Genomic DNA, 25,043 nt, shown 5'->3' with positions numbered 1-25,043 from the left:
ATTCTTACTCTGCTGCTGTTCAATCATTCAGTCATTTATTGAGCGCTTAATGTGTGCAGAGCACTGTACTAAACGCTTGGAATGTACAATTCGGCAACAGATAGAGATAATCCCTGCCCAACAACGGGCTCACAGTCTAAAAGGGGGAGACAGACAGCAAAACAAAACAAGAGGTCAGGCAATGCTGTCACCTTCACGGTCCAAAGTGAGACCTTTATCGTTATATTTTTACAATGCTGTATTCTTGTATTTATTAGATGTTTTATTAAGTACCAAGGGGGGCATGCTCTACTTAGAAAATTAAGGCTCTAATTATCTGGTTTTATAACCTGATTCTCTCATTCTCTGATGGGTGTATCTATATAGAATTGTCAACAGAAATTTGGCATATATTAGGACAGGAAGATTAGGGCATTGTCATTTCAAAGTTTCTGCACTATTTCATACTCTTTAAAACTTATTCAAGGCAAAACCCAATATGCTTTAAATGTGATTGTTTTCTCAGAATTGAATCTAATAGAACAAGGAAATGTTCAGTTCAAAGAACTTAAAAATCAAAAGAGTGAACTAAAGGAGGAATTACTTGCTCTTCAGGGAAAACTTAAAGGTATTATCCTTTTGATTTAATCATCTTAGATTTAATGCATCTTAATGGAAATGGTTATCAAAAGTATGATGCGATGATTGCATTATTCTGAATGGTAAATGTGAGAACTATTTAGGTTTTGATTTTGCATTAAAAGATAAGATTTTAGGTGATATTTTATCCAGATTTTTCTTTGAGGTACTCAAATTGATACAGTAACATGTCTAGAAAGGGAGATTGCAAGTTGCCTGTGCATTAGTTCAGCAAATACCCAAATGATAAAATGTTATAGTTGCCCACATGAGTCCAGGAAGATTGTTTTTGATCTTTTAGCAATTGAAGATCAAGTCACTGAAGCTATGGAAACCACCAAATATTTAGAGATTGAAAAAGACAAAATCAGTGAAAAACCTCAGAAAGATCCTGAATGTTTAAGGTAAGGACCTGCCGAGTGAGATGCACATGCTCTATGAATGAAACCAATGTTTACTTGATTCTTAAAAATTCTGTTTATTCTAAAGTCTTAGGACAGACATGATGCTCAGTGGAAGACTCCATCATCAAAATTATATTTATTTAGACAACATCTGCCTCATAGGTTTTGTGGAATACAGTCATGTCCTAATGGCAGACCAGTAAGGAAATATCAAAAGTGGTTTCATTTGTAATGATAATCGTTTCATTAAATTTAGGCAAGGAAATCTTGGGTTTTACTAGAGCATGCGGACTTCATACCACAATTAATATTCCAAAGGTTAGGATAGAATTTCTGATATAGGACTCCTTGCGGCTGCTTGAGTTTTCTTCTAACTTCCCCAGAAATGATTTAGACAGTTAAGAAGTTTTATCCTTGGTTGAGGTCCAGACGACACTGATCTCTCACCACTTTATTGAGACCTTGGTCTCCAGATCCTAATTGTTCTCAGATGTTTTGCATTTTGTTTGCACTTGGATATGTGACTTCAGAGAAGCAGCGTGGCTCACTGGAAAGAGCCTGGGCTTTGGAGTCAGAAGTCATGGGTTCGAATCCCGGCTCTGCCACTTGTCAGCTGTGTGACTGTGGGCAAGTCACTTCACTTCTCTGGGCCTCACTTACCTCATCTGTAAAATGGGGATTAACTGTGAGCCTCACGTGGGACAACCTGATTACCCTGTATCTACCCCAGTGCTTAGAACAGTGCTCTGCACATAGTAAGTGCTTAACAAATACCAACATAATTATTATTATTATGTGACCTTTGAGCATTTGATATTCACCTCTCCCTCAACCCCACAGTGCTTATGTACAGATCTATAAATTATATATTATAAATTATTTATATTAACATCTGTCTTCGTCTCTAGATAGTAAGCTCTTTGTGGGCAGGGACCATGTCTACCAAATCTGTTGTATTGTACTCTCCCAAATGCTTGGTACAGTCCTCTCTGCACATGATTAAGTGCTCAATGATTTCCATTGATTTCGTTGCCCCAAATGAGTTGCTTTTCCAGTCGTAAAGGACTGGAAAAATCCTAAACACATGAATTGTACTACATTAATTAGTAATCGAGCACTTTGTTGGCTAGGTTAATTTTAAAGAACTACCTTTGCTTCTTATATTTTGTATTATAGGAATAGAAACCTCATTAATGAGATGAGGAAGAAGCAACTGCAGCCGTCTTTCACATAAATCATACACGATAAACGTCCACAAGTGCTGAACAAATGCTTCATATTAATGGCGGATTGCCTTGGGCCATAATTCTGGTGGTTTTGAGAAAATATTTGCAATTTAATTTTAGGTTTATAAGCAGGAAATATCAATCTCTAGAGTGAGATATGAAGAAGAAAATGAGTTTTTGTAGTGACAATCTGCTCACTGATTTCTGTAGACAACTTTTCTGGAAGTGACCACTAGCATCGTTACAGTTAGGGTAGTAAGGATTTCCATTGTGAACCCCAGTTTCCTAGGTTTGTAACTCAGACATAAGCATTTGCTCTAGGCTGAAATTAAATATCCAAAGTCTGCTGGGGAAGCACTTTTTTTAAAAACAAATGATAGCAACAGAAATTTAGATAGAATCATTTGTTCATGTATTTTACCCTGTTGTCTCTCACTAGCAAGAGATGAAATGTGACGTCACCCACCTCAAAGAATGGAAAGCTGAAATCGATATGTAAGATTGTGTAGTTCCCGTGTCGGTTTGTGACAACCCAAGGATGAATATAAAACCAAGCTTCGTAGACCAAAGATTCTAGAAATAAGATCATAAATTCTACCAGCAGTGCATGGTGTGGGAAAATGCGTACGATGACTAAAGTTAAACGTAAAGGAGGTTTAATCGTTCATTCTTTTAGGGAGGTAGTCTTCTATTTAGATTGTAAATAGTTGATTTTATTTTCAGAAATTTAGCCCTCATAGATTTTATAGTAAAAATACTAGACTAAAAAGGTCTTTTGCAACTAGATGAGGATGGTAGGAAAGCTGACTAGAGAGAACTGGGGGTGGAGAGGCAGAGAGGTAGGAGAAACAGATTATGGCTGTAATAAGACCCAGCTTGTTACCCATTAGAGTCCCACTATCCAGCTCGACTTATCTCCTGCCGCTTCTGGGGGATCTGTGACAAGAAGTCCAGCTCCCGGGCAGCTCAGCCTCAGGCGGTCATTGTTACAGTGTTACAGTAATCCAAGAACAGTGCTAGTATTATAATCAAGTTTAGAGTGAGGGAATTACACTCTCCAGGAAATAACATCACAAAATAGTAATCGGGGAAAATGTCAGCGAGTTGCGTGACGTGAAACATGGGAATATATGGAAACGGTAAGGGAGGCCCTTGCCATCCTCTTCTGGTTCCCTAGTTAATGATCGTTCAACTGGCAATGTTTCCACTGATGGCAACCAGACGTGTCAGGTGTCATCTTGGCTTATCGTGGTTGGGTCTCTTCCTGGTTCTTAATCTGGACTTTCTTCCGCTCCTTATCTAGCAGATAACCCTGTCGCTAGGTGTGAGGACTTCTAACATTCCAGTGCATTAATATCGTTAGTAGCCACAGTGATACTTATCGAATGTCTGTAGTGTGCAAAACACTGTATTAGGAACCTGGGGACATGTGATAAAATAATGATGATTATGACATGTATTAAGCACTTAATATTTACTAAGCACTGGCTGGATACAAGGCTACCACATGGGACAAAATCCCGTCAGACACAGCATTCACAGTCTGTCTTACCTCCACTTTATACCTGAGGGCACTAAGGCCCACAGTGGTTAAGTGACTTGCTCAAGATCACGCAGCAGGGCAGTGGCAGAGCTGGTACTAGAAGCTGGGGCCCCTGACTTCCAGTTCCAGGTTCTAGTCAATTCAATTAAATCGTATTTATTGAATGCTTACTGTGTGCAGAGCACTATACTAAGCGACTGGGAGAGTACAATATATCAATAAACAGACACATTCCCTGCCCACGGCAAGCTTACAGTCTAGAGGAGGAGACAGACATTAATATAAATAAGTGAATTATAGGTGTGTGCATAAGTACTGTGAGCCTGGGAGGGAGGAGTGAATAAAGGGAGCAAGAGCGACGCAGAAGGGAAGGGGAGAAGAGGAAAAGAGGGCTCTAGCCACTTGCTGGAGTCCTTTTCAGTAAAATTTGACCAATTATAAAATAAAATCAACAACCCTAGTTCACTTCTGAAAGCTTCCTGTTTATGAATTTAATGATAAGATTTTGTAAATTCACATTTAGCTTTATCACCATCACTTAGTTTCTCCCAGAATTCCTTACTTTTAACAGCTCATCAGCTGTTTTTTTTCCCCCCAATTAATGCTCTAGATATTCAGGTTAGTTATTGAAATCTACCTTGGATAAATGCATTTGGACAACTAGGAATTTGTATTCAGTATGCCTTGTTGCTCTTTGGATTTTCTAAGATAAAGATTCTTTGTCAGTGACCAGGCTAACTCAGCAGAAAATCCCTGAAGGAAGTCTCTCCTCTCTTCAGTTTTTCTGGGTACCAGCTTCAAGATATCCATGTTCCAACCTGGCAGTAGCAAAAGCAGGAGGAGGAAATTACATGAGGGAAACCGATGGTGATTTTCTGAAAATTCAAAAACAAATAAATGGGTTTTTTGATCGACTACCTGGGGAGATCCTACAGAAAATTGCCCTTTCCTTAATAATCTTTTTCAAGGCTCTTGTTATTTAGAAATCTTCCGATAATAGTGAACGATTTGGGGTCTCCAATGCATTAACCCCTCCCTTAGAGTAAAAGATATGTAGCTGCCCTTCCGGTCCAAAGATGATATTGTTGATTATAAATTGTATCAATGTATATGGATGGATGTGGCAGATTAGATCAGTGATTAATGGACTATCCCCTCAACACCACATATAGATAAAGATTGCCCAGTGCTGCAGAAGGCATGATGCTCTTTTAATTTCTCCCTCCTGGTGTTACAGTCTCTATAAATCTGCCCCATTATTAGGCTCATTCCCCTAGATCTGAGGACTGCCCACCAGGCTAAACTGTTTTTAGAGCTGCCTGACTGATGTCCACTTTGCCTTGTATGTGGATATATAAGCAACTGGACCAAGAAACATCGTCGGAAGTATTCAGTTCTACTTGAGTCCTGGAAGGCCAGATTGAGTAGATGATTTGGAAAGTTGCCCCTGCCCCACCCTCTCCCCATTGCCCATTCTAGGCCACTTCCAGTATAGAGGTTGTATTAATTAGGATCAACAGAAAGTTCAATTTTGAATGTACTGTTTGCTTCTTGGAAGTAACACTTGTGACATACGACTAATATTGTAATGGATAAGAGCTGCTGAATTCAAGCGAATGAGATAGAAATGTTGACTTTTGTGTCTTCTTTTTTAAAAAATGGACTACTTGGAAGAATTGCTTCAGAATAAAAAGGGGGCAGAATTTTCAAGCACTATTTTTTTGTTGTTGTAGTCTTGTGAATGAGCATATATAGGAGGGGAAAAAAAAAGCAGATTCCAATGTTAAACCCTACCTCATATTTGAGAGGGATTGACACTCTTGCCTCTCCACAGAAGAAGAAATCTAGTGATATATGAAGTATAACCAAATGACATTGTTAAGTGTGTCTCTGGATGGGCTATTGGTTAGTTTTTACTGCTAACAAAAGCAATTTAGAAACTCTCTTGGAGAATTAACAGCCAATGCATGTTTTTGCATTTTTAAGGAAACTGTCATAACCTCACAGTTCTTAACACGGAACCATTCATTTCTCATCTAATCCCACAGGGATTAAAAATGTGGAAACTTTTCTTTTACTCTTAGGGGTTTAGGAGCACTATGTTTGCTACAGAAGAAGGGTTGATGTGGTGTGCCGTCAATATCAATAGAGAGCGTTAATCAATCTAATCATCTGAATGTGTGAATTACTCCCTAGAATCAATAGCCATCTTTGGAGTTGGATTTCAGAGTTGTTTATGAGAATTAAGGCTCTATTTTGAGCAGGTTTCTCTGCAGTGGTGTCATCATCCTAAGGGTCCATTGTTCTTGTCTGTCCGTCTCCCCCGATTAGACTGTAAGCCCATCAAACGGCAGGGACTGTCTCTATCTGTTGCCGACTTGTTCATCCCAAGCGCTTAGTACAGTGCTCTGCACATAGTAAGCGCTCAATAAATACTATTGAATGAATGAATGAATGAAAGGGTCTCAGGAAACATCTCTTACCCCAGTGAAGAAGAGAACAATTTCAGTTTATTAATGAGTCAAATTTTGACTGATCAATATAGTAGACAGTTTTGTACATTTTTCAGTCTTTTCACGGACAAGAATTGAAAAGCATTTTGAAATGTTAGATTCTTATATACAATGTGTATATTCCATGTACTAATATACAAGAACAGAAAGCTTATTCGAGATATTTCAGGCTGCATATTTAACGGCATGTTTTCCATTAGAGCTTTTTTCTGTCCCAGTTGAAAACAATCTGATTTAACTGCAGATAGTTGCTATGGGAATTGAACAAAGGTTAATACATAATTTGCCATTAATAGACTTTGAACTTATATAATATATTCAGGGCTGGAGAGAGCAGGGTGGGATGGATGACTGCAGCAATTATCCAGGGGCCTTTTTTTTTTTTTTTGGTGGGGGTAGGAATTGAAACAGACCCCTGAAACAACTCCAAGCCATGCTTGGATCATCCAAGCACAATTCTCACACTCTCTCACTCCAGCGGGCCAGGGAAGCCAAAGGGTGTTACCCTTAGGGGGTTCCTCTGGGACAACCACTGCTTCCATCCCATTCCACCTCTGTCTCTGAATTTAATCTGTCAATACTATTTATACATATTGCCCTGAGATGTGTTTCCCGTTACAATGTTGTAGGGACCCGTGATGGATTGGCAAGAAAGAACAAAATCATAATATTGCAATTCTGCATTTTCAGCTTCTCCAGGATCTTCAAAATAACTTAATACATGGTATTTTCCCTCTTAATCCAGAAAGGGTAATAAGAATCATGATACCAAATGTCTTTAAAAATCAAAACCAGATGGTTTTATTATGGATCTATTCAGTTCTCCAGTGTCTCTGAGGAAGGAAAAAAAACTCTAAGTATGAAGCTAGATTGCAAGGCATAGATTTAAGATTTCTCAAAACTGTTGATTTCTTTAAGTTTTTGGTTGTATCTGTTTAATACAAGCTAGAGTCTTCTTTTAAATAAGTTTGAAAGCAGAAAATCAAGGTCTAATTCCAGGTTCTTTCAGAGCTGCAGCATTTTGTTGAATGTTTCTGTTGACTCTGCATCCTTTCTGGTAAAAGTTCATCATTTATTCACTAACAGAGGCGTCTTCACAGCATTGATTGTGTAGCTTCTAAGGTAACAGACAACCCCCGTTTTGTGAGTGTAATATTCTTGGCACATACAGTAATTACTGAGCTTCTAAATAAGAAAAGGGAAAACTTGATGGTAGAATCAATTGTTTAATGTGAAAGTTACGGTCTGTAGTGAACGCGAGTGACTTTGCTAACTGCTCTTGAAACTCTGAGATAATATTGCCTAATGGCCAGAAGAATTTTGAAACTATTTACTTCGGTCTTAAAAAAAAAAAAAAAACCACCAAAAAACAAAACTTTGTGACAGCAAAATTGGTAACTTAAAGATAGAATTCAGTGGAATTCTACTGAAGCCCCCAATAATTTGTCCAAGGGAGCTGTGAAAGTCTGTGAAATGACTGAGAACCCAGACAGCTGTCTGCTGCTGCACACAAAAATATTCTGTTCCGCAGATAATAGATTACACTTCTGTCTTCAGCCAGTCATCCTGCAATGCGTTCTTTGGTCACGGGGTATTGGGAGAGAGAGAGTTTGTAGATGACTAAGCACAAGTCACCACCACTTTAGGAAAAGCCAGTTTAAGCAGATGCCCCTTGATGATGGTATACCTCGAACAGAGAGGCCTTTACCAGTTGACTGCCCAGAATGCCGGTTTTGTATTCATCGAAGAGACGGAACTGACGTTTGGGTATCTGAATATCCTGAATTGGAGGTGCTCACTCCTTTTTTTATGACACTGGTAAAGCACTTATTTTCACTGAATTCAAGATGCAGCTCCACATCTTCCCTAGGAGTCACGCTATCCGAGACAAAGTCATCCGTCGTCAGGCGCTTATGGATTGACATGGAAGAAGGTGTGCTCTTTTATGGCATTTGTTAAATGCTTACTTCGTTTCAAGCACTGTTCTAAGCGTTGGGGTAGATATGAGTTTATCAGGTTGGACACAGTTCCTGTCCCACATGGATTTTACATTCTAAATTGGAGGGAGGAGGATTGAATCCACATTTTACAGATTAGGAAACTGAGGGACAGAGAAGTTAAATGCTTTGCCCAAGGTTACACATCAGACAAGTAGAAGAGCTGGAATTAGAACTCAGGTCCTCTGGACTCCCAGGCCCATTCTCTTTTCACTAGGCCGTGCTGCTTCAGGAACCATTTTTTGTGGGCTAAATGAAACCTAAAAAACAAGATTCAGGTAGTAACTTCCTGCTTCCACTTCACTAGCCTCCAGCTCTGGAGAGGAGCCGGGTTGAGAGGTTGGAGGATTGGGTCATAGGCACCCAAGTTTTAGCATATTTCCTCCTATTGCTCGTATTTCACTCTGAGAAGGGGCTCCTTGAAGATCAGTCAGTTAGGCAGTCAGTCGTATTTACTGTGCACTTACTGTGGGCAGAGCACTGTACTAAGCGCTTGGGAGAGTACAGTATAACAGACACATTTCCTGCCCATATCAAGCTCACAGTTTAGGGGGGCAGAGAGACATTACTGTAATAATCTAATAGATAGAGCATGAGCCTGGGAGTCAGAGGGAACTGGGTTCCAGTTCTGGCTCTGCCACTTGTCTACTGTGTGATCCTGACCAAATCACTTTACTTCCCTGTGTCCCAGTCACCTCATCTGTAAAATGTAGATTAAGACTGTGAGCCTCACGCACATAAGGGACTATGTCCACCCTGATTAGCTTGTATCTACCCTATCGCTTAAAACGGTGCTTGACACATAACTGCTAAACAAATGCCATCAGTGTCATAAGTAAATAAAATTACAGGTATGTGCATAAGTTCTCACCCCTGAGACTCTTCGTTACCCATCAATGTGACACTTGTATTATTCTACTCCCACCAGACTAAACCCAGGCGTACCGCAAGTTACGGCCTCCTCATGATACATGCGACCCTGAGACGCAGCCGTTATTGTTTGAGGCCTGGGCAGCCCACTGCATCATCGTGAGATGCTAAAATACATAAAACTGATGATCTCCCCACCATGAGCTAAGATTTGGGGATTAAGAACCCTTGCATCAATTTTAAAGGAAGCAAATGAATTTATACTAAGGGAAATGGGAGTTCAAAGGTGTGAAGAGGTGTTCAGAAGGAGTTGGTCCGATACAAGGTACTTTAGAGAAGCAGCAGGGCCTAGTGGAAAAGTAATGATTATGGTATTTGTTAAGCACTTACTATGTGCCAAGCACTGTTGTAAGCGCAGGGATAGATTCAAGGTAATCCGTTTGTCCCACGTGGGGCTCAGAGTCTTAATCCCCATTTTACGGATGAGGTAACTGGGGCATAGAGAAGTTAAATGACTTATCCAAGGTCACACAGCAGACCAGTGGTGGAACTGCGATTAGAACCCATGTCCTTTGACTCCCAAGCCCGTGCTATTTCCACTAAGCCACACAGGATCTGGGTTCTAATTCCAGCTTTGCAACTTGCTGCTGTCACCTTGGGTGAGTCGCTTAACTTCTCTGTGCCTCAGTTCGCTTTTATACAAAATGGGGCTTCAATACCTGTTCTCCCTCCTACTTAAACAGTGAGCCCCATGTGGGACCTAATGATCTTGCATCTACCCCAGCGTACTGTACAGTGCTTGGCACATAGCTGGCACTTAACAAATATTATTATTTATGAAGACGAGGCGAAGGCTGTGGTTCGATCTAATTTGGACAAATACCTTACAAATACCAAACCCCTCAGGCAACAGAACAAGGATCTTTTACAGCTTCCTGAAAAAGATTCAGAATCATACTCCACACTCCTCTTTTATTGCACTCGTTCAGTGTGGTCCCACAGGACTTCTTGTGCCTGTAAATATTGGGTAGGGATGAGTCCGGTATCCTTTCCACCGCCGGGAAATGACCCTCACGATAGTTTCAAAAATACTAAGTGTTATACTCAATGATGACTTATCAAATGGGTGAGGGCACAGTAGTGTCTGCTGCTGGTGAAGTCTGAGATAGTCTTCTCTGTCATCACAGACTGCAGCCATCACAGACTGGTCACCTGGGAATGTGTGTGGTTGGATACAGAGGGCCCTGGCGAGAGTGTGTGGATGAGTCCATGCAAACCATGGCCATTATGGCAAAAAAAAAAAATAATAACTCGAGCACACGTGCTGCTGGTAGTAAGAAATGCTTTTCACATCTGAGCCACCGGCATCTGAGCAGCACCCGGCTCAATGAGCCGGAAAAGCAGCCCTACTGTATACTCGTGGGCACAGGGTGAAAAATTCTCTCTCGGTGACGCTATTGGAAAGAGCACAGGTTTGAGCGGCAGAAGACCCAAATTCTAATCCCAGCTTCACACTAGTCTGCTCTGTGACCTTGAGCAGTTGCTCTGTGCCTCAGTTTCCTCATCTGTAAAACTGAGATGAAATGGCTGTCCTCCCTCCCCTTTAGACTGTGAGCCCCATGTAGGACAGAGACTGTGTCTGATCTACTTATTTTGTATCTACCCCAGTGCTTAGTATAGTGCTTGGCACATAGCAAGCTCTTAACAAATACCATGAGTATTTCTAATAATAGTAATAATAATTAGGCTAGTAATATTATTAGGCTCGTCCACCCTCCAGGAGGGCCTCCACCAATCCCAGAGATGCTGATTTTGCATGGGTCTCATCATGAAGCAATACTTGCTAAATAGAGCTAAGTATACATTTAGATTTGTATCGAAAAGGAATTTTTTTTGCAAAGAAATGATTTAGAAAAAGACAACTTTCCTTGTACTGCTGCAACTTGTGATTCCAAAACGGTTGTTTTCATTACTTGTGTTCGATGGTATGTATTGAGTGCTTACTATGTGCAGAACACTCTATTAAGTGCTTGGGAAAGCACAATACAATGGCAGAAAGGTTTTCTGCCCTCAATGAGATTACAATCTAGAGGGGAGACAGACATCAATATAAATAAATAATCAATGATATATAATTTAAAGACAGGTATATAAATGCTGTAGGGTTGAGGGAGGGGTGAATATTAAATATCCAAAGGTCACAGATCCAAGTGCATAGACAACATCGAAGGGAGAAGGAGCTGGGGGAAAGAAGGCTTAATTGGGGAAGGCCTCTTAGAGGACTTGTGACCTTAATAGTGCTTTGAAGGTGGGGAGAAGATGGTACTTGGAGGAAAGAAAGGAGGGTGTAGAATAGAAAAAGTAAAATCCTAGAATAGAGGAAATGCTTTAATGGATTAATTGGGTCAAGGTACCTTATAGCACTTTGAAAATTTTAAAAGTAGAATATTTGAACCGTGCATCTCAAGATTGTGACAGTACAGAAATTTAGTATTAAGCCCCGGTGGTTTGATCTCTCTCTCCTGGAGATGTGACTTGATAAAAAGTTCCCACAGCTCTATTTGATGTTTCCTAAATGACCCCTGTGTTGACTCCACAGTTCTGGTTTCAGGAATGGCAAACCCATAAATCTTAATCTAAGAAATAATTGCATAAAGCAGAGAGCAATTAACTTCTTGGTAATGCAAAGCATTTCATTTTTTAAAGGCTGAAGAAAGAACTTGAATTTTATAGGGAAGAAAACATGGAAAGTATTTGTGAGTCTCTTCAATCAGAAATAGAATGTCTGAGGATGGTAAGTCATTTTCTCCAAATATTCGACTAACATTCCATATCTTTAATGGAAAGTTGTCTCTCTAAGCAATAGAGGACCTATCCAACATTTTAACCTGGCTGAACTCATTTGAAAATGTGATTTTCACCTCACCACTAACAAAGGTTTTGTCTTGTCTTATGCCATTGTCTTTGACCCATAGCTACATCTTGGGCACATCTCTCCAGAACACCCCACTTCCATCTGCAATCGTTCTGATAGTGTATCCATAGGGTTTTCTTGGTAAAAATACAGAAGTGATTTACTATTGCCTCCTTTCACGCAGTAAACTTGAGTCTTGGCCCTTAATTCTCTCCCTTGCCGCTGCTGCCCAGCACGGGTGAGTTTTGACGGGTAGCCGATTGCCTTCCACTCGCTAGCCACTGCCCAAGCTAGGAATGGAATGGATAGACCTCTGCCTGACTCTCCTTCCTGTAGTCGAGACTGGTAGAGTACTGGGAACTCTCCAGGTGTGATCTTGAGAGGGGCAAAAGTTTTGAAGAAGGGGTGAATATTGGATGTAAGAAGGCGAGCACAGTAGAACATAGAAAAGCAGGTCAACAGATTAGAAAATCTGATGTCCAACCCAATTATCTTCTATCTACCCCAGTGCTTAGGACGGTGCCTGACATATAGTAAGTGCTTAACAATACAGTAATAATAATTATCATTATTATTATTATCTGTACAGTACTCTGGCCTGTAAGCTCATTGTGGGCAGGGAATATGTGTGTTTATTGTTGTACTCTCCCAAGCTCAATGAATAAGACTGAAAGAATGAATATGTGGAAACTGAACTCTTTTTTTATATTAATCAGCTTACAGTAGTTTATTTCGATAAATGAGTTAAGAGAGTTTCTCATTTCGTCTTTGATTTCTGGCCAGTGAAACTACTTTTGAGGAGATCATGTATCATTTAACTATATTAATTTCAAATGTGCTTATAAGCATAAAATACCTCATGTCTCATGTGAACATTTTGAGAATTCGATAATTGGGTGGTCCAAAAACGTGCAGTGTTTCTCAGTTTAGAATTAGATATAATTACATAACCAAATATATTATTAATAATAATGATATTTGTTAATTGCTTACTATGTGCCAAGCACTGTTCTAAGTGCTGGGATACATACAAGATAATCAGGGTGCCCTATGTGGAGCTCACACTCTTAATCCCCATTTTACAGGTGAGGTAACTGAGGCACAGAAAAGTCAAATGGCTTGTCCAAGGTCACACAGCAGACAAGCGGCGGAGCTAGAATTAGAACCCCTGTCCTCTGACTCCCAAGCCCATGCTGTTTCCACTAAGCCATGCATGTGTAGAATTATATCGAATTTTTATATTATGCACAGCTGCACACGTAAAATTAAGAGTAATTTATTCTTTGGTGGGCAAAGAATGAGATATTCCTTTGTGTATTCTTTCTCCAACCGCTTTCCCTCTATGTCTTTCTGACACCTTGCTCCCTAGATCCTTAGCTCCCTCTCTCCGCCCCCATCGCTGAACGGCAGGAGTGGCAAGCCAGGATAGGGACAGAAGGTGTGGATCTCTTAACCTTATTCCTTTCAGTGAACTTTGCCACCTTCAAAACCACCTCAGAAAGTGGGGAACCTGGCGAGGGTGTGGAGATCACAGTTGGTTAGGGGTTGCTGAGAATGGTATTGGATCTGTCTTGAAGTTTGGGGAGGGTAATAATTGTGATATTTAAATGCTTGCTATATGCCAAGCAATGTACTAAGCACTGGGATGAATACAAGCAAATTGGGTTGGACACAGTCTGTGTCCCACATGGGGATCACGGTCTTAACCCCCCTTCTACAGATGAGGTAACAGACACAGAGAAGTCACTTCACTTCCCCGGAAGGAGAACGGGCACTGAATCCCCATTTTACAGATGAGGTGACCAAGACACAGAGATGTCAAGTGACTTGTCCAAGGCCACACAACAGACGAGCGGCAGAGCCAGGATCAGAACCCATGATCTTCTGACTCTGAGGCCCGTGCTCTATCCACTACGCCGTGATGCTCTCCCCGGCCCCAGGACTGCTGGATCGCTGGATCCAGCGTGGCCTAGTGGAAAGAACGCCGACCTTGGATCTGGTTTCTAATCCCGGCTCTGCCAATTGCTTGCTGTGTGGCCTTGGATAAGACACTTAGCTTCTCCATGTCTTGGTCGCCTCATTTGCAAAATGGGGATTTAATACCTGTTCTCCTGCTGGGTAGGGACTGTATCCAACCTGATTAATTTGTACTTACCCCACTGCTCAAAAGAGTGCTAAACACACAGCAAATTAACAAATAACCAAAAAGAAAAAAAAGGAGACCAAGAGCCTGGGCCTCCTTGATCTCCAAGCAGCCAGACTAGTCTCCCTCCCTCTATACATATGGTTTCATGCTGGGTTTCACCTTCCTGACACGGAAGCAGTCAAGGTACAAAGGACACTGACAGCACCGGAGGCTAGGGAAGGATTTGGGATTTACCAATCCTCCTCCAATCTCCGCCTCAGCTGGACCCTGATCCACCCCTCGGTGACTCTGGACTTCCCCGACCCCTTTTCCTCCCCCCCATCTCCACTTCCCACTCCAGAGAAGGAGAGGCGGCTGTGGGGTCCAGGTCTGTGAAGGGGGTAGTGTTAGGAATCGCTCCTCTCGGGACTCTTCACTCCCCTGCCTGTTAGGATTGGGAACGAGGATGAGGAGTACGGACCAAGAATACTTTTAAAGTATTCTGAGCTCCTTGGAGTTTGGTATGATACAAAACTTCTGTTGCAACTGAAGAGCTTTCATTCTGAAACGAATGGCTTTGTGGGTTTTTTAATATTAAGCTTCACTGCAGATCATTTCTTTGGGTTGAAGCTCTATTATTAGTATATTAATAAGATGAAATCTTTCAGGTATCGTAATGCTTAAAATCTTTTGTTTTTGATGAGCAGAAATCACTTTTATGATATCTGACTGTAATTTTCAGAAGGCAGCTTTATATGGTATCAGGAGACATATATTTAGTTGAGAGAGCTCTGTTTTCATGGTCCGTGAAAGCATCCGTAGATTGCTTTAGCCTCTGATTTTATATAATCTGTTAAATAGGCAGGGTGCTTGCTAACATACAGTCTTTGTCGGGATGTTTGATACGTGAAGTATTCCAGGTCTTCAACTGTGACACCAAAGTTACCCAGTGAGGCACAGAGAGACAAAGAGATTGGGAGAAACAGCAGGGGAGTGGAGGGAAGAGAAATGGAACACTCATGATAAGAAAATGATGTTGTGGCTGAGATTTAATCTGCTTGGTACTTAGAGTGTGGGAACTAGGAAAAAGAAGGAATAGGAGGAGCACTGAACAGAGAAAGGGCACATGGGAGGAATATGAGGGGGAGGTGAAGGATTTCTGATATTTCTATACCTCTAATTTTGATCTCTTACAGAGCTTATCCCAAAATGTTCTTCAGGCAAGGCACAATGCATGGAGGATTGATCAGAATAAGTGACACGGGGAACTGCTTGAAGCTCCTCAGAATCAAAGCTATGTAACATTGTTGATTGTTCCAATTTTAGCCTGTGTGTTGAAAGTTATTGTGGAAATGGTGAGTCAGTTTTTAGCGATCAAACAGTTCTTTATTCCCGGTTCGGGGAACCCGAGTTCTACTAACATGTAAGCATGTTCTAGGGGTTTTGGGGATGTGATACTGTGTGATCTCAGATGCTAGGAAAAGGAAAACAGCCCTAGGTGAATATAAAGTGAACCTTATTTGAAGACATCAACAGTGAGGTTGATTTATGGGAGTTAGTGTGGCTGAAAGGTGTCATGCAGGATTGACAGTCCTGAAGGTCTGCAACAGTTTGACGAATTCCACTTGGTGTCGCTTCCCTGCTAACTGGGATTGTCAGTTATATTTCAGCTGTCAAGATCACACTTGGAAACCATCTCATTTCCAACCTGAGAACCCCTTAACTCTCTCTATAAAGTAACTACTTTGAAAACATAAAACAGTTACTCCTCCCACCGCCATAACAGCCTTGCAGAGAGAGAGGCAGTGATGGGAGGAGGCAAAAAAAAAAAGGGAAAAACAGTGCATTTATTCTGATCGAATTTGAGTTTACTTAGTGATAGTTAATATTCTTCTTTTTCTGCTTCAAGAATACCTGTAGAGATTGTGTTTTGTGTATTTCATGTGATTAAGAAAGATTGAACTTTATTCATGTTTGTGTTGTTTTCATTTTCGATTTGGGGGGGAGATTTGGGGTTTGGGTGGAGTAGGGGGCAGAGCCCAAATCCAGTCTATGTCAATCAACCACTGAGTTTCTTCACTTTCTTTTCCCTCCTTCCCGTGCCCATTCAATCATTCATCTGGCCCGCAGCCCCACAGCATTTATACCTATACTCTCCCATTCCCCCATCAGTAATGTTTTTCTCCCCCTCTAAACAGTGAGCTCCTTGTAGGCAGGGAACATGTCTACTAATTATACTCTATTGTTTTCTCCCAAGTGCCTGGTATAGTAATAATAATAATGTTGGTATTCGTTAAGTGCTTACTAGGTGCAGAGCACTGTTCTAAGCGCTGGGGGAGATACAGGGTAATCAGGTTGTCCCACTTGAGGCTCATAGTCTTAATCCCCATTTGACAGATGGGGGAACTGAGGCACAGAGAAGTGAAGTGACTTGCCCACACTCACACAGCTGACAGGTGGCGTGGCTCAGTGGAAAGAGCACGGGCTTTGGAGACAGAGGTCATGAGTTCGAATCCCAGCTCTGCCACTTGTCAGCTGTGTGACTGTGGGCAAGTCACTTAACTTCTCTGTGCCTCACTTCCCTCATCTGTAAAATGGGGATGAAGACTGTGAGCCCCACGTGGGACAACCTGATTCCCCTGTGTCTACCCCAGCGCTTAGAACAGTGCTCTGCACATAGTAAGCGCTTAACAAATACCAACATTATTATTAAGTGGCAGAGCTGGGATTCGAACCCGTGACCTCGGACTCCCAAGCCCATGCTCGTTCCTCTGAGCCATTTGCTCATCATACAATAAGGATTCAGTAAATACCATTTATTTATGGATTGATACTGTTTGAATAATGATAATAATATCATCCTCAGACCCAAAGCACTTATGTACATATCCTTATACTCTGCCATACTAAACCAATCCCCTACACTGTAATACCAGACCTGGGACAAAGATGAAGTAAGGCAGTGTGGTTTAATGGATAGAGCATGGGCCTGGGAGCCTGAAGGGCCTGGGTTCTAATGCCGGCTCTGCCAACTTTTGTGCTGAGTGATCTTGGGCAAGTCACTTCACTTCTGTGTGCCTCAGTTACCTCATCTGCAAAATGGCGATTAAGACTGTGGGAACCCCATGTGGTACGTGGACTGCGTACTTGGACCTGATTCACTTATATCTACCCCAGCGTTTAGTACGGTGCCTGGAACATAGCGCTTAACAGATACCACTAAAAAAAATCCTTTGTGTTCCAGACAGAACAGTCTTACCCAATAAAATAACATTTTAATGAATAAACTATTTTATTTAAAGTGTAACCAACAGTAGCAGTTCAGTGACATGAAGAGAAATGAAATCACATTATTTCTTGTTTGGATTCCCAATATAAAATAATTCCATGATTTCCATAAAATGTAAATACTGAAATTTGAATTTGACTCATAAAAAATATTACTGCTCCTATCCTTTCTGTATTTTGGGCAAGTTTTTTCTCATGGATTAGCTGTCCTTTTCTTAAATTGGTAGCCAAAGCCCAGAGGAGAAAGCTTTCTATTCTAGAATTGGATTCAGAACACTTACTTTCAAGGGAATCTTACTTCTGAAATGAACTAAAAGTAAAAAAAAAAATACCTTTAGCTTGAAGCAGAACTTAATTTTCGAGGTATGTGGGCTAGGTAGCTTACACCAACAGTGGAATGGATTTTTCAAACCATGGAGGATGAGAAGCGTTCATAACGATGATTTCACTTTTGGAAATGTCCGAAGGAGAAATGTAAGGTTAGTAGCCATTTTATCTAATATCTGGCATATTCTCGAATAAGCGGATTTTTCTTTGGTATGCTGACCATGGTATTCTACTCCTGGTATCACTGATTTACTTCTCTTTAAAAAATTCCACAAAGTACAAGAATGCTAATGAGGTTGAACTGACCAGGAATAGTAAGATCTAATGACTACTTTCCCTGTCGTAGGACCCCATGAACAATAAAGTGCAGGCTGGAAGTTTTGTTCCCTTGTTGTCAAGTGCACAGATACTGTGATATGGAAATTTTTCTTGATTAAAGCTGTGATAAAAGCGGGCTTGCTTTGATAAGGGGAAGAGGAAAAGGAAATAAGACTGAGGAAACCAAGATTGATGTTTTCCCAGCTGCTGCCGTCAACCATCAAAAACAAAGCTATCAGAATTGAATCCTTATTTAAACAACTAGTTGGGGGAGCTAATTTATCTCCAACATGCCCTGAATGGAGGAGACATCACTAGAATCAGCAGTCCTGCCAAATAAGGAGTCAATAAAACACCCGAAATTAGAAAGGAAATGTTTTAAGTGGAAGGACAAAATAAGGCATGAAATAGAGGGGAACACTGTAACATCTTAGTGAAACTAAACTAATACTTAGGGAATCTGAAAACTTGGCTAAGTGATATTTAGGTATATTAGAGTCCATTCACCCCTAATAGGCTGTACACTCCTTATGGACAGGGATTATGTCTACCAACTCTCTGATTTGTACTCTCCCAAGCGCTTAGTACAGTGCTCTGCACACAGTAAACACTCAGTGAATACCATTTGTTGACTGTAAAGTATTTAATGAGTGTTTACTGTGTGCAGAGCACATAAGGAAAAGGAACAAGGAAGATCATACAAACACAGTTCCTTACCCACACTGGACTCACAGACAAAAAATCAAGTCAGGGAGGAGTTTGGCAACAGCCATGCAAGATTCAAAGGACAAAAAAAGCTGAACAACATAGAGAGGACAATAATAATCGGGGTATTCGTAAAGTGTTTTCTATGTGCCGAGCACTGTACTAAGCGCTCTTGTGGATATAATCAAATTGAGTTGGTCCCAGTCCCCGTCCCATATGGGGCTCATAGTCTTAATCCCCGTTTTAGAGATGAGATAACTGAGGCACAGAGGAAATGAAGTGACTTACCCAAGATCACACAGCAGACAAATGGCGGTTGGGATTAGAACCCAGATCCTTCTGACTTCCAGGCCCGTGCTCTATCCAGTGGGCCATGCTGCTTCTAAATGAAGCAGGATGAAATGAAAGCAACGAGAGCTACAGAAATGTTGCTTTCTCCATTTCAGTTTTTAGCCTTCTCAACTGCTCCATCAGATCCATCCCGGAGTCCAGCGCTCGCGAATTGCCGAGCCAGAACTGGAACCCAGATCACCCGACCTCAGCAGTCCTGCTCTCCGTCTACCAGCCCATGGTGGAAGAAATTGTCTTGCATGTACATGCAGCATCAGTCAATCAATCAATCAGTGGTAATTTACTGAGAGCTGTGTGCAGAACACTGAACTAAGTGCTTGTAAGTACAATACTACAAAACTAAAACAAAACAAAACTAAGTACAGTATAACAGAGTTGATAGACAAATTTCCTGCCCAGTCAAAATGTAATTACTGCAATGGGGAAAATTTTCCCTAATATAAATTTCCCTAGTTTATATTTATTGAGCATATTTTTGGGCCAAAATCTGACTCTATCTGTTAATCTATTAATTCTCCTGACCTTTCCAGAATCTGCTGTGTTTAAAATAAGAGTAGTAATATTTCCTCATTTCATTCTCTCCCTCTAGACCGTAAACTCGTTGTGGACAGGAAATTTGTCTGTTTTTTGTTATATTGTAGTCTCCCAAATGCTTAGTACAGTTCCATACATACAGTAAGTGCTCAATAAATATGATTGACTGAATACAGCTGTTTAAGAATAACAAAGTGAGAGAAGCTGCATGGCCTAGTGGAAAGAGCATGGGCCTGGGAGTCAGAGGACCTGGGTTCTAATCCTGACTCTGCCACATGTCTGTGTGATCCTGGGTAAGTCACTTGACTTCTCTGTGCCAGTTATCTCATTTGTAAAATGGGGATTGAATCCTATTCCCTCCTATTTGTACTGTGAGCCCTTTGTGGGGCAAAGACTATTTCCAATCTGATTAACTTGTATCGACCCCAGCACTTAGACCAGTTCTTTGCCCACAGAAACTGCTTAACCAGTACTATAATGAAAAAATTAGAGGCAAATAATTCATCAATATTTCCGAGGGAAATGGAAGAAATTGGTGATCCCATACATTCAGTTTTCTCAGTTCAAGGTTAGAGCCGAAAATAGAATTAAAAGCAGGTAGGTGACCTCTCGCCCACATCCTGCCTCTGGCCTGGAGCACCCTCCCTCCTCATATCATATCTGATAAACAATTTTTCTCCCCCATTTCAAAACCTTATTGAAGGCACATCTCCTCCACGAGGCCTTCTCTGACTAAGCCCTCCTTTTCACTTCTCCTACTCCCTTCTGCGTCACCCTGATTTGCTTCCTGTACTCACCCCCTCCTCCCAGCCCCAGAGCACTTGTGTACATATCTGTAATTTATATTACTGTCTCTCTCCCCCTCTAGACTATGAGCTCATTGTGGGTAGGGAATGTGTCTGTTTATTGTTATACCATACTCTCCCAAGCGCTTAGCAAAGTGCTCTGTATAGAGTGGGTGCTCAATAAATACAGTTGACCGAGTGACTGCGACAGAGTATCTTCCAAATAGTTTTATGCCCCTTGTAAGATATGGATTTAGAAGGAGTTAGCTTGGGTTCAGTGTACTTATCTGTGCAGGTCATGCAGGAACACGGAGTCAGATTTGTTTTTAGCGATTTGTTAAGAAATGTTCTTGTGCCATCTGGTGGGCTACTCTGGTGTCCAAAATGAAACCTACACAAATTTATATATATCCGGCAAACCTTCCCAAGGTTCATTTCCATCTAACCAGAGTTTGGGAGTGTAATGTTGTTTTTGATTTATGTACTCCCTTTATTTATTCATGTATTCATCTCCCCAGACTCTTGCTATTACCAGCTGTTTCTCTGTTTTTCCTCAAGCTCCTTCTGTTTGTAAACTATTTATTTCTGCCCATCTCCCTCATTAGATTGTAGGCTACTCCAGTCAGTCAAGCCATGCTTTTTTTACTGAACAATTGTGAGGGGCACTGAACTAAGCACTTAGGGCAGGGACCATAGCTTATATTTCTATTGTATTCCACCACGTGCCTAGTATAGTGTTCGGCACACGATCGGGACTCGGTAAACTTCTCTGTTGATCAGGTACCTCATCTATAAAATGGGGATGAAGACTTTCGGCCCGATATGGGACGGGGACTGCGTTCCACCTGATTCATTTGTGCAGTAAATATCGTTGATTGGTTAGTATATGTACTTTAATGTCTGCAAAAGATGTGTGGGTGTATGAGCTAGGGAGTGGAACGGCTTCATAGTGGACAGAGAGGACGTGCTTGTCTTGTCTTATGCCGTCGAGCCATTTCGGACGCATAGCGACACCACGGATACATCTCTCCCAGAACGCCCCGCTTTCCACCTGCAATCATTCTGGTCGTCTATCCGTAGAGTTTTCTTGGTAAAAATATGGAAGTGGTTTACCATTGCCTTCTTCTGTGCAGTAAACTCGAGTCTCTGACCTCTACTCTCTCCCATGCCGCTGCTGCCCAGCAAGGGTGACTTTTGTCTTGTAGCAGATTGCCTTCCGCTCGCTAGCCACTGTCCAATCTAGGAATGGAACGGACAGGCCTCTGCTTTACTCTCCCTCCCATAGCCGAGACTGGTAGAGTAGTGGAAACTCTCCAGGTGCAATCCTGAGAGGGGAGAGGACTTAAGACTGTGAGCCCCACGTGGGGACAACCTGATTCCCTTGTCTCTACCTCAGCGCTTAGAACAGTGCTCTGCACATAGTAAGCGCTTAACAAATACCAACATTATTATGCTAGCTCAACCATTCACTCATTCATTCAATAGTATTTATTGAGCGCTTACTATGTGCAGAGCACTGTACTAAGCGCTTGGAATGTGCAAATCGGTAACATATAGAGAAAGTCCCTGCCCTTTGATGGGCTTACAGTCTAATCGGGGGAGACGGACAGACAAAAACAATAACAATAAATAGAATCAAGGGGGTGAACATCTCATTAAAACAAGAGCAAATAAATAAAATCAAGGTGATGTATATCTCATTAACAAAATAATAGAATCAAGGTGATGTACATCTCATTAACAAAATAAATAGGGTAATGAAAATATATACAGTTGAGCGGACGAGTACGGTGCTGAGGGGAGGGGAGGTGAGCGGGGGAGGAGCAGAGGGAAAGGGGGGAAAGAGGGCTTGGCTGAGGGGAGGTGAAGAGGGGGTGGAGGGGAGTAGAGGGAGCAGAGGGAAAAGGGGGAGCTCATTCTGGGAAGGCCTCTCGGAGGAGGCGAGCTCTAAGTAGGGTTTTGAAGAGGGGAAGAGAGTTTGGTGGAGGTGAGGAGCACCTATTTTCACAGCACTAAGTGCTTCTGAGATTATCTTAGAGTAAGATACAGATGTTCCCATCTCAAGAAGCTTAAGTTCTCAGTGTTGGCTTTCAGAATCCCGCAGGAAACGGTTTGTGGATATGGACAACAAATTGTACACACTCCTAAAAATTACCTAAGAAGTCATTTCGTCCCTCTGTAGACTGTGAGCTCGTTGTGGGCAGGGAATGTGTCCGTGGTTATATTGAACTCTCCCCAGCGTTCGGTACAATGCTTTGCACACGGTAAGCGCTCAATAAACGTGACTGAATGAATGAATTTATTGAGCACTTACTGTGTGCAGGGCACTGTACTAAGCACTTGGGAGAGTATAATATCAATAGCGTTTACTTCTCTATGGAAGAGTTCCCTCATCTGCAAACTGGGGATTCAATACCTGTTCTCCCTCCTACTAGATTGTGAGTCCCATGTGGGACTTGATTATGTTGTATCTACCCCAGTGCTTAGTAAGTAATTGGCACATAGTAAGCATTTAACTACCTCAATTCTTATTGTCATTATTATTTTACTCCACCAAACAGCACAATGCTCTGTACACAATAAGCACTCAATAAATACCATTGGGTGATTACTAGAGTTTACAATCTAGTGAGGGAGACAGACATTAAAATAAATTACGGGTGAGGGAAGCAAACAAGTTTAAGAATAGGTTTTTAAGTACTGTGGGCGGGGATGTGAGGCAGAGAACCTAAATGCTTAGGGTGTGGGGAGACAGACATCAATACAAATAAATAAAATGACACATAAGTGCTATGGGGCTGGGAGGGGTGAAGAGCAAAGGGACTGTTAATATTTTGGGGAGAAAGCTTTCCCTAATTAATTTCCACCACCCCAAATCATGTCACCCCAATGGCACTCTTAGCATTATGTATGTATTTTATGGTCCATGGTGAGGAGCGTTAAACTGCAATCCTATAATATTCTCATCTTTCTCCTTTTATGTTGTTTTCTGTATATTGTTTCACCCTCCTTATGTGTCTGTCACCTAGCCTCCACCTCCTTCACCTTATTCTTAGATTGTGAGCCCCTTGAGGGCCCTGTCTACTTTAATCCATGTGTTAACCTTGCATCTTTCAACTACCAGGGAGAGGAAATAGAGTTTTTTTTAAGATGTGGTGCATATTGTGAACATCTCAGGCACAGCTAATTTCCACTTGATATCTCAGACGAAGAACCTATGTAGTTTGTAGCCTACCAATTAGCAAATCTCAAATGGAAAAGATTAATAGGTTCCAGAAAAAAAAATGGGCATTGCTCATCAGACTTGGTGGTACTGTGTGAAAGAAAGGTAACTGGGAAGAGTTTTATCTGTCAGGGAACGTACCTAGCAACTTTGTTGTGTTGTACCTGGAGTGCTTTAGAACATAGTAAATTCTCCCCCTCAAACTGAAGGTTCATTGTGGGCAGGGAATTGTCTATTTAGTGCTCAGTACAGTGCTCTGCATACAATAAGCGCTTAATAAATACTATTGACTGACCAACTGACTTTCCCAACACTGATTACAGAGTGCCTTGCACAGAAGTGCATAATAAATACTACCACTATTATTTTGTACACTATTCATTATTTATGCATTTATTAACCTTCCTATACAATTATTATTGCCGGACGTATCCTTTTTCTTCCCTTTGCTGCCCTTATTTGTAATTTAATTTCTGTCTCTCCCATTAGACTTTAAGCTCAAGGGCAGGATTCTTGTCTTTTACTTCAGTTGGACTCCCTAAAGCACTAAGTACAATGTACCGAATTCTGGAATTACAATAGAAGCAGTTGTGGAATATATTGATCGCCCACTTGGTGTAATACATCGTATTAAGCATTTGGAAAAGTGCAAAGGAAGCAAGTTCCCATTCCTCCCTATTGTGTTAGGTTCTCAGGAGAAATAACTATATGGTAATTTCCAACTACAGTAACATCTGTTCCATCTGAGTACCCTGGATTCTCCAAGAATGATTCTTTTCATGTGATTATCTGCAATGACTTGGTTCATATTTCAGGTTAATACATTTAGCGGCTACTTCAATTTTATCTTTCTTTGGAAGGATCAGAGAGTCTGTGTAATTTGCTGTTATTCTTTCTCAATCAGGTCAGATTTAGACAAATAAAGTGATAAAAGAAAAGTGGAATGACTCATGCTATATTGCGAGTTTTCTTAGAAATCCTAATTTAACCTGTGAAATTGATGAGTTTTTTTTTTTCAGGTAAAGCAGACCTAATCCATATCATTGCAGAGTTATCTGCATAAAATCCAGAAAAACATGTTTTGTATGTAAAGTCCCAATCTGCGCCTGTACTTTTAATTATAATAATTGTGGTATTTGTTAAGTGCTTACTCTATGCCGAGCATCAGGCTGGATACAGGATAATTGGATCAAACACAGTACCTGACCCACAGAAGGCTCACAAAGAGTGTGAAAATAGTTTTCTAATCCTCATTTTACAGGTGAGGAAACTGAGGCGTAGAAAGGTGACTTGACCAAGGTC

At 41.2% G+C, this 25,043-nt stretch overlaps 1 protein-coding gene and 2 non-coding genes across 5 annotated transcripts in view; 1 reads left to right on the top strand and 2 right to left on the bottom strand.

The window, feature by feature from the left end:
• CCDC172 (coiled-coil domain containing 172) overlaps positions 1–16,177 on the top strand; it is a 35,711-nt gene extending 19,534 nt beyond the window's left edge. For all 3 annotated transcript variants that reach the window (XM_007667707.4, XM_007667708.3, XM_007667710.4), the window contains 4 exons: positions 506–607; positions 920–1,022; positions 11,878–11,965; positions 15,407–16,177. In XM_007667707.4, the coding sequence (XP_007665897.1) occupies positions 506–607; positions 920–1,022; positions 11,878–11,965; positions 15,407–15,469 (356 nt within the window). In that variant the 3' untranslated portion in view covers positions 15,470–16,177. The remainder of the gene's footprint in view (positions 1–505; positions 608–919; positions 1,023–11,877; positions 11,966–15,406) is intronic.
• On the bottom strand, positions 12,334–12,471 carry LOC114817538. The gene has a single exon (XR_003765401.1). It is a non-coding gene; the product is annotated as a small nucleolar RNA SNORA7 (small nucleolar RNA).
• Positions 16,178–21,715: 5,538 nt separating the features above from the next.
• Positions 21,716–21,853, bottom strand: LOC114817633. Its single transcript, XR_003765493.1, has one exon. It is a non-coding gene; the product is annotated as a small nucleolar RNA SNORA7 (small nucleolar RNA).
• Positions 21,854–25,043: the final 3,190 nt, after the last annotated feature.

This window comes from Ornithorhynchus anatinus, chromosome 16 (genome assembly GCF_004115215.2).
Source record: "Ornithorhynchus anatinus isolate Pmale09 chromosome 16, mOrnAna1.pri.v4, whole genome shotgun sequence".
Classification (NCBI taxonomy): domain Eukaryota; kingdom Metazoa; phylum Chordata; class Mammalia; order Monotremata; family Ornithorhynchidae; genus Ornithorhynchus; species Ornithorhynchus anatinus.
The sequence above is the reverse complement of the archived record's forward strand: the minus strand, read 5'-3'. Positions and strand labels throughout refer to the sequence as shown.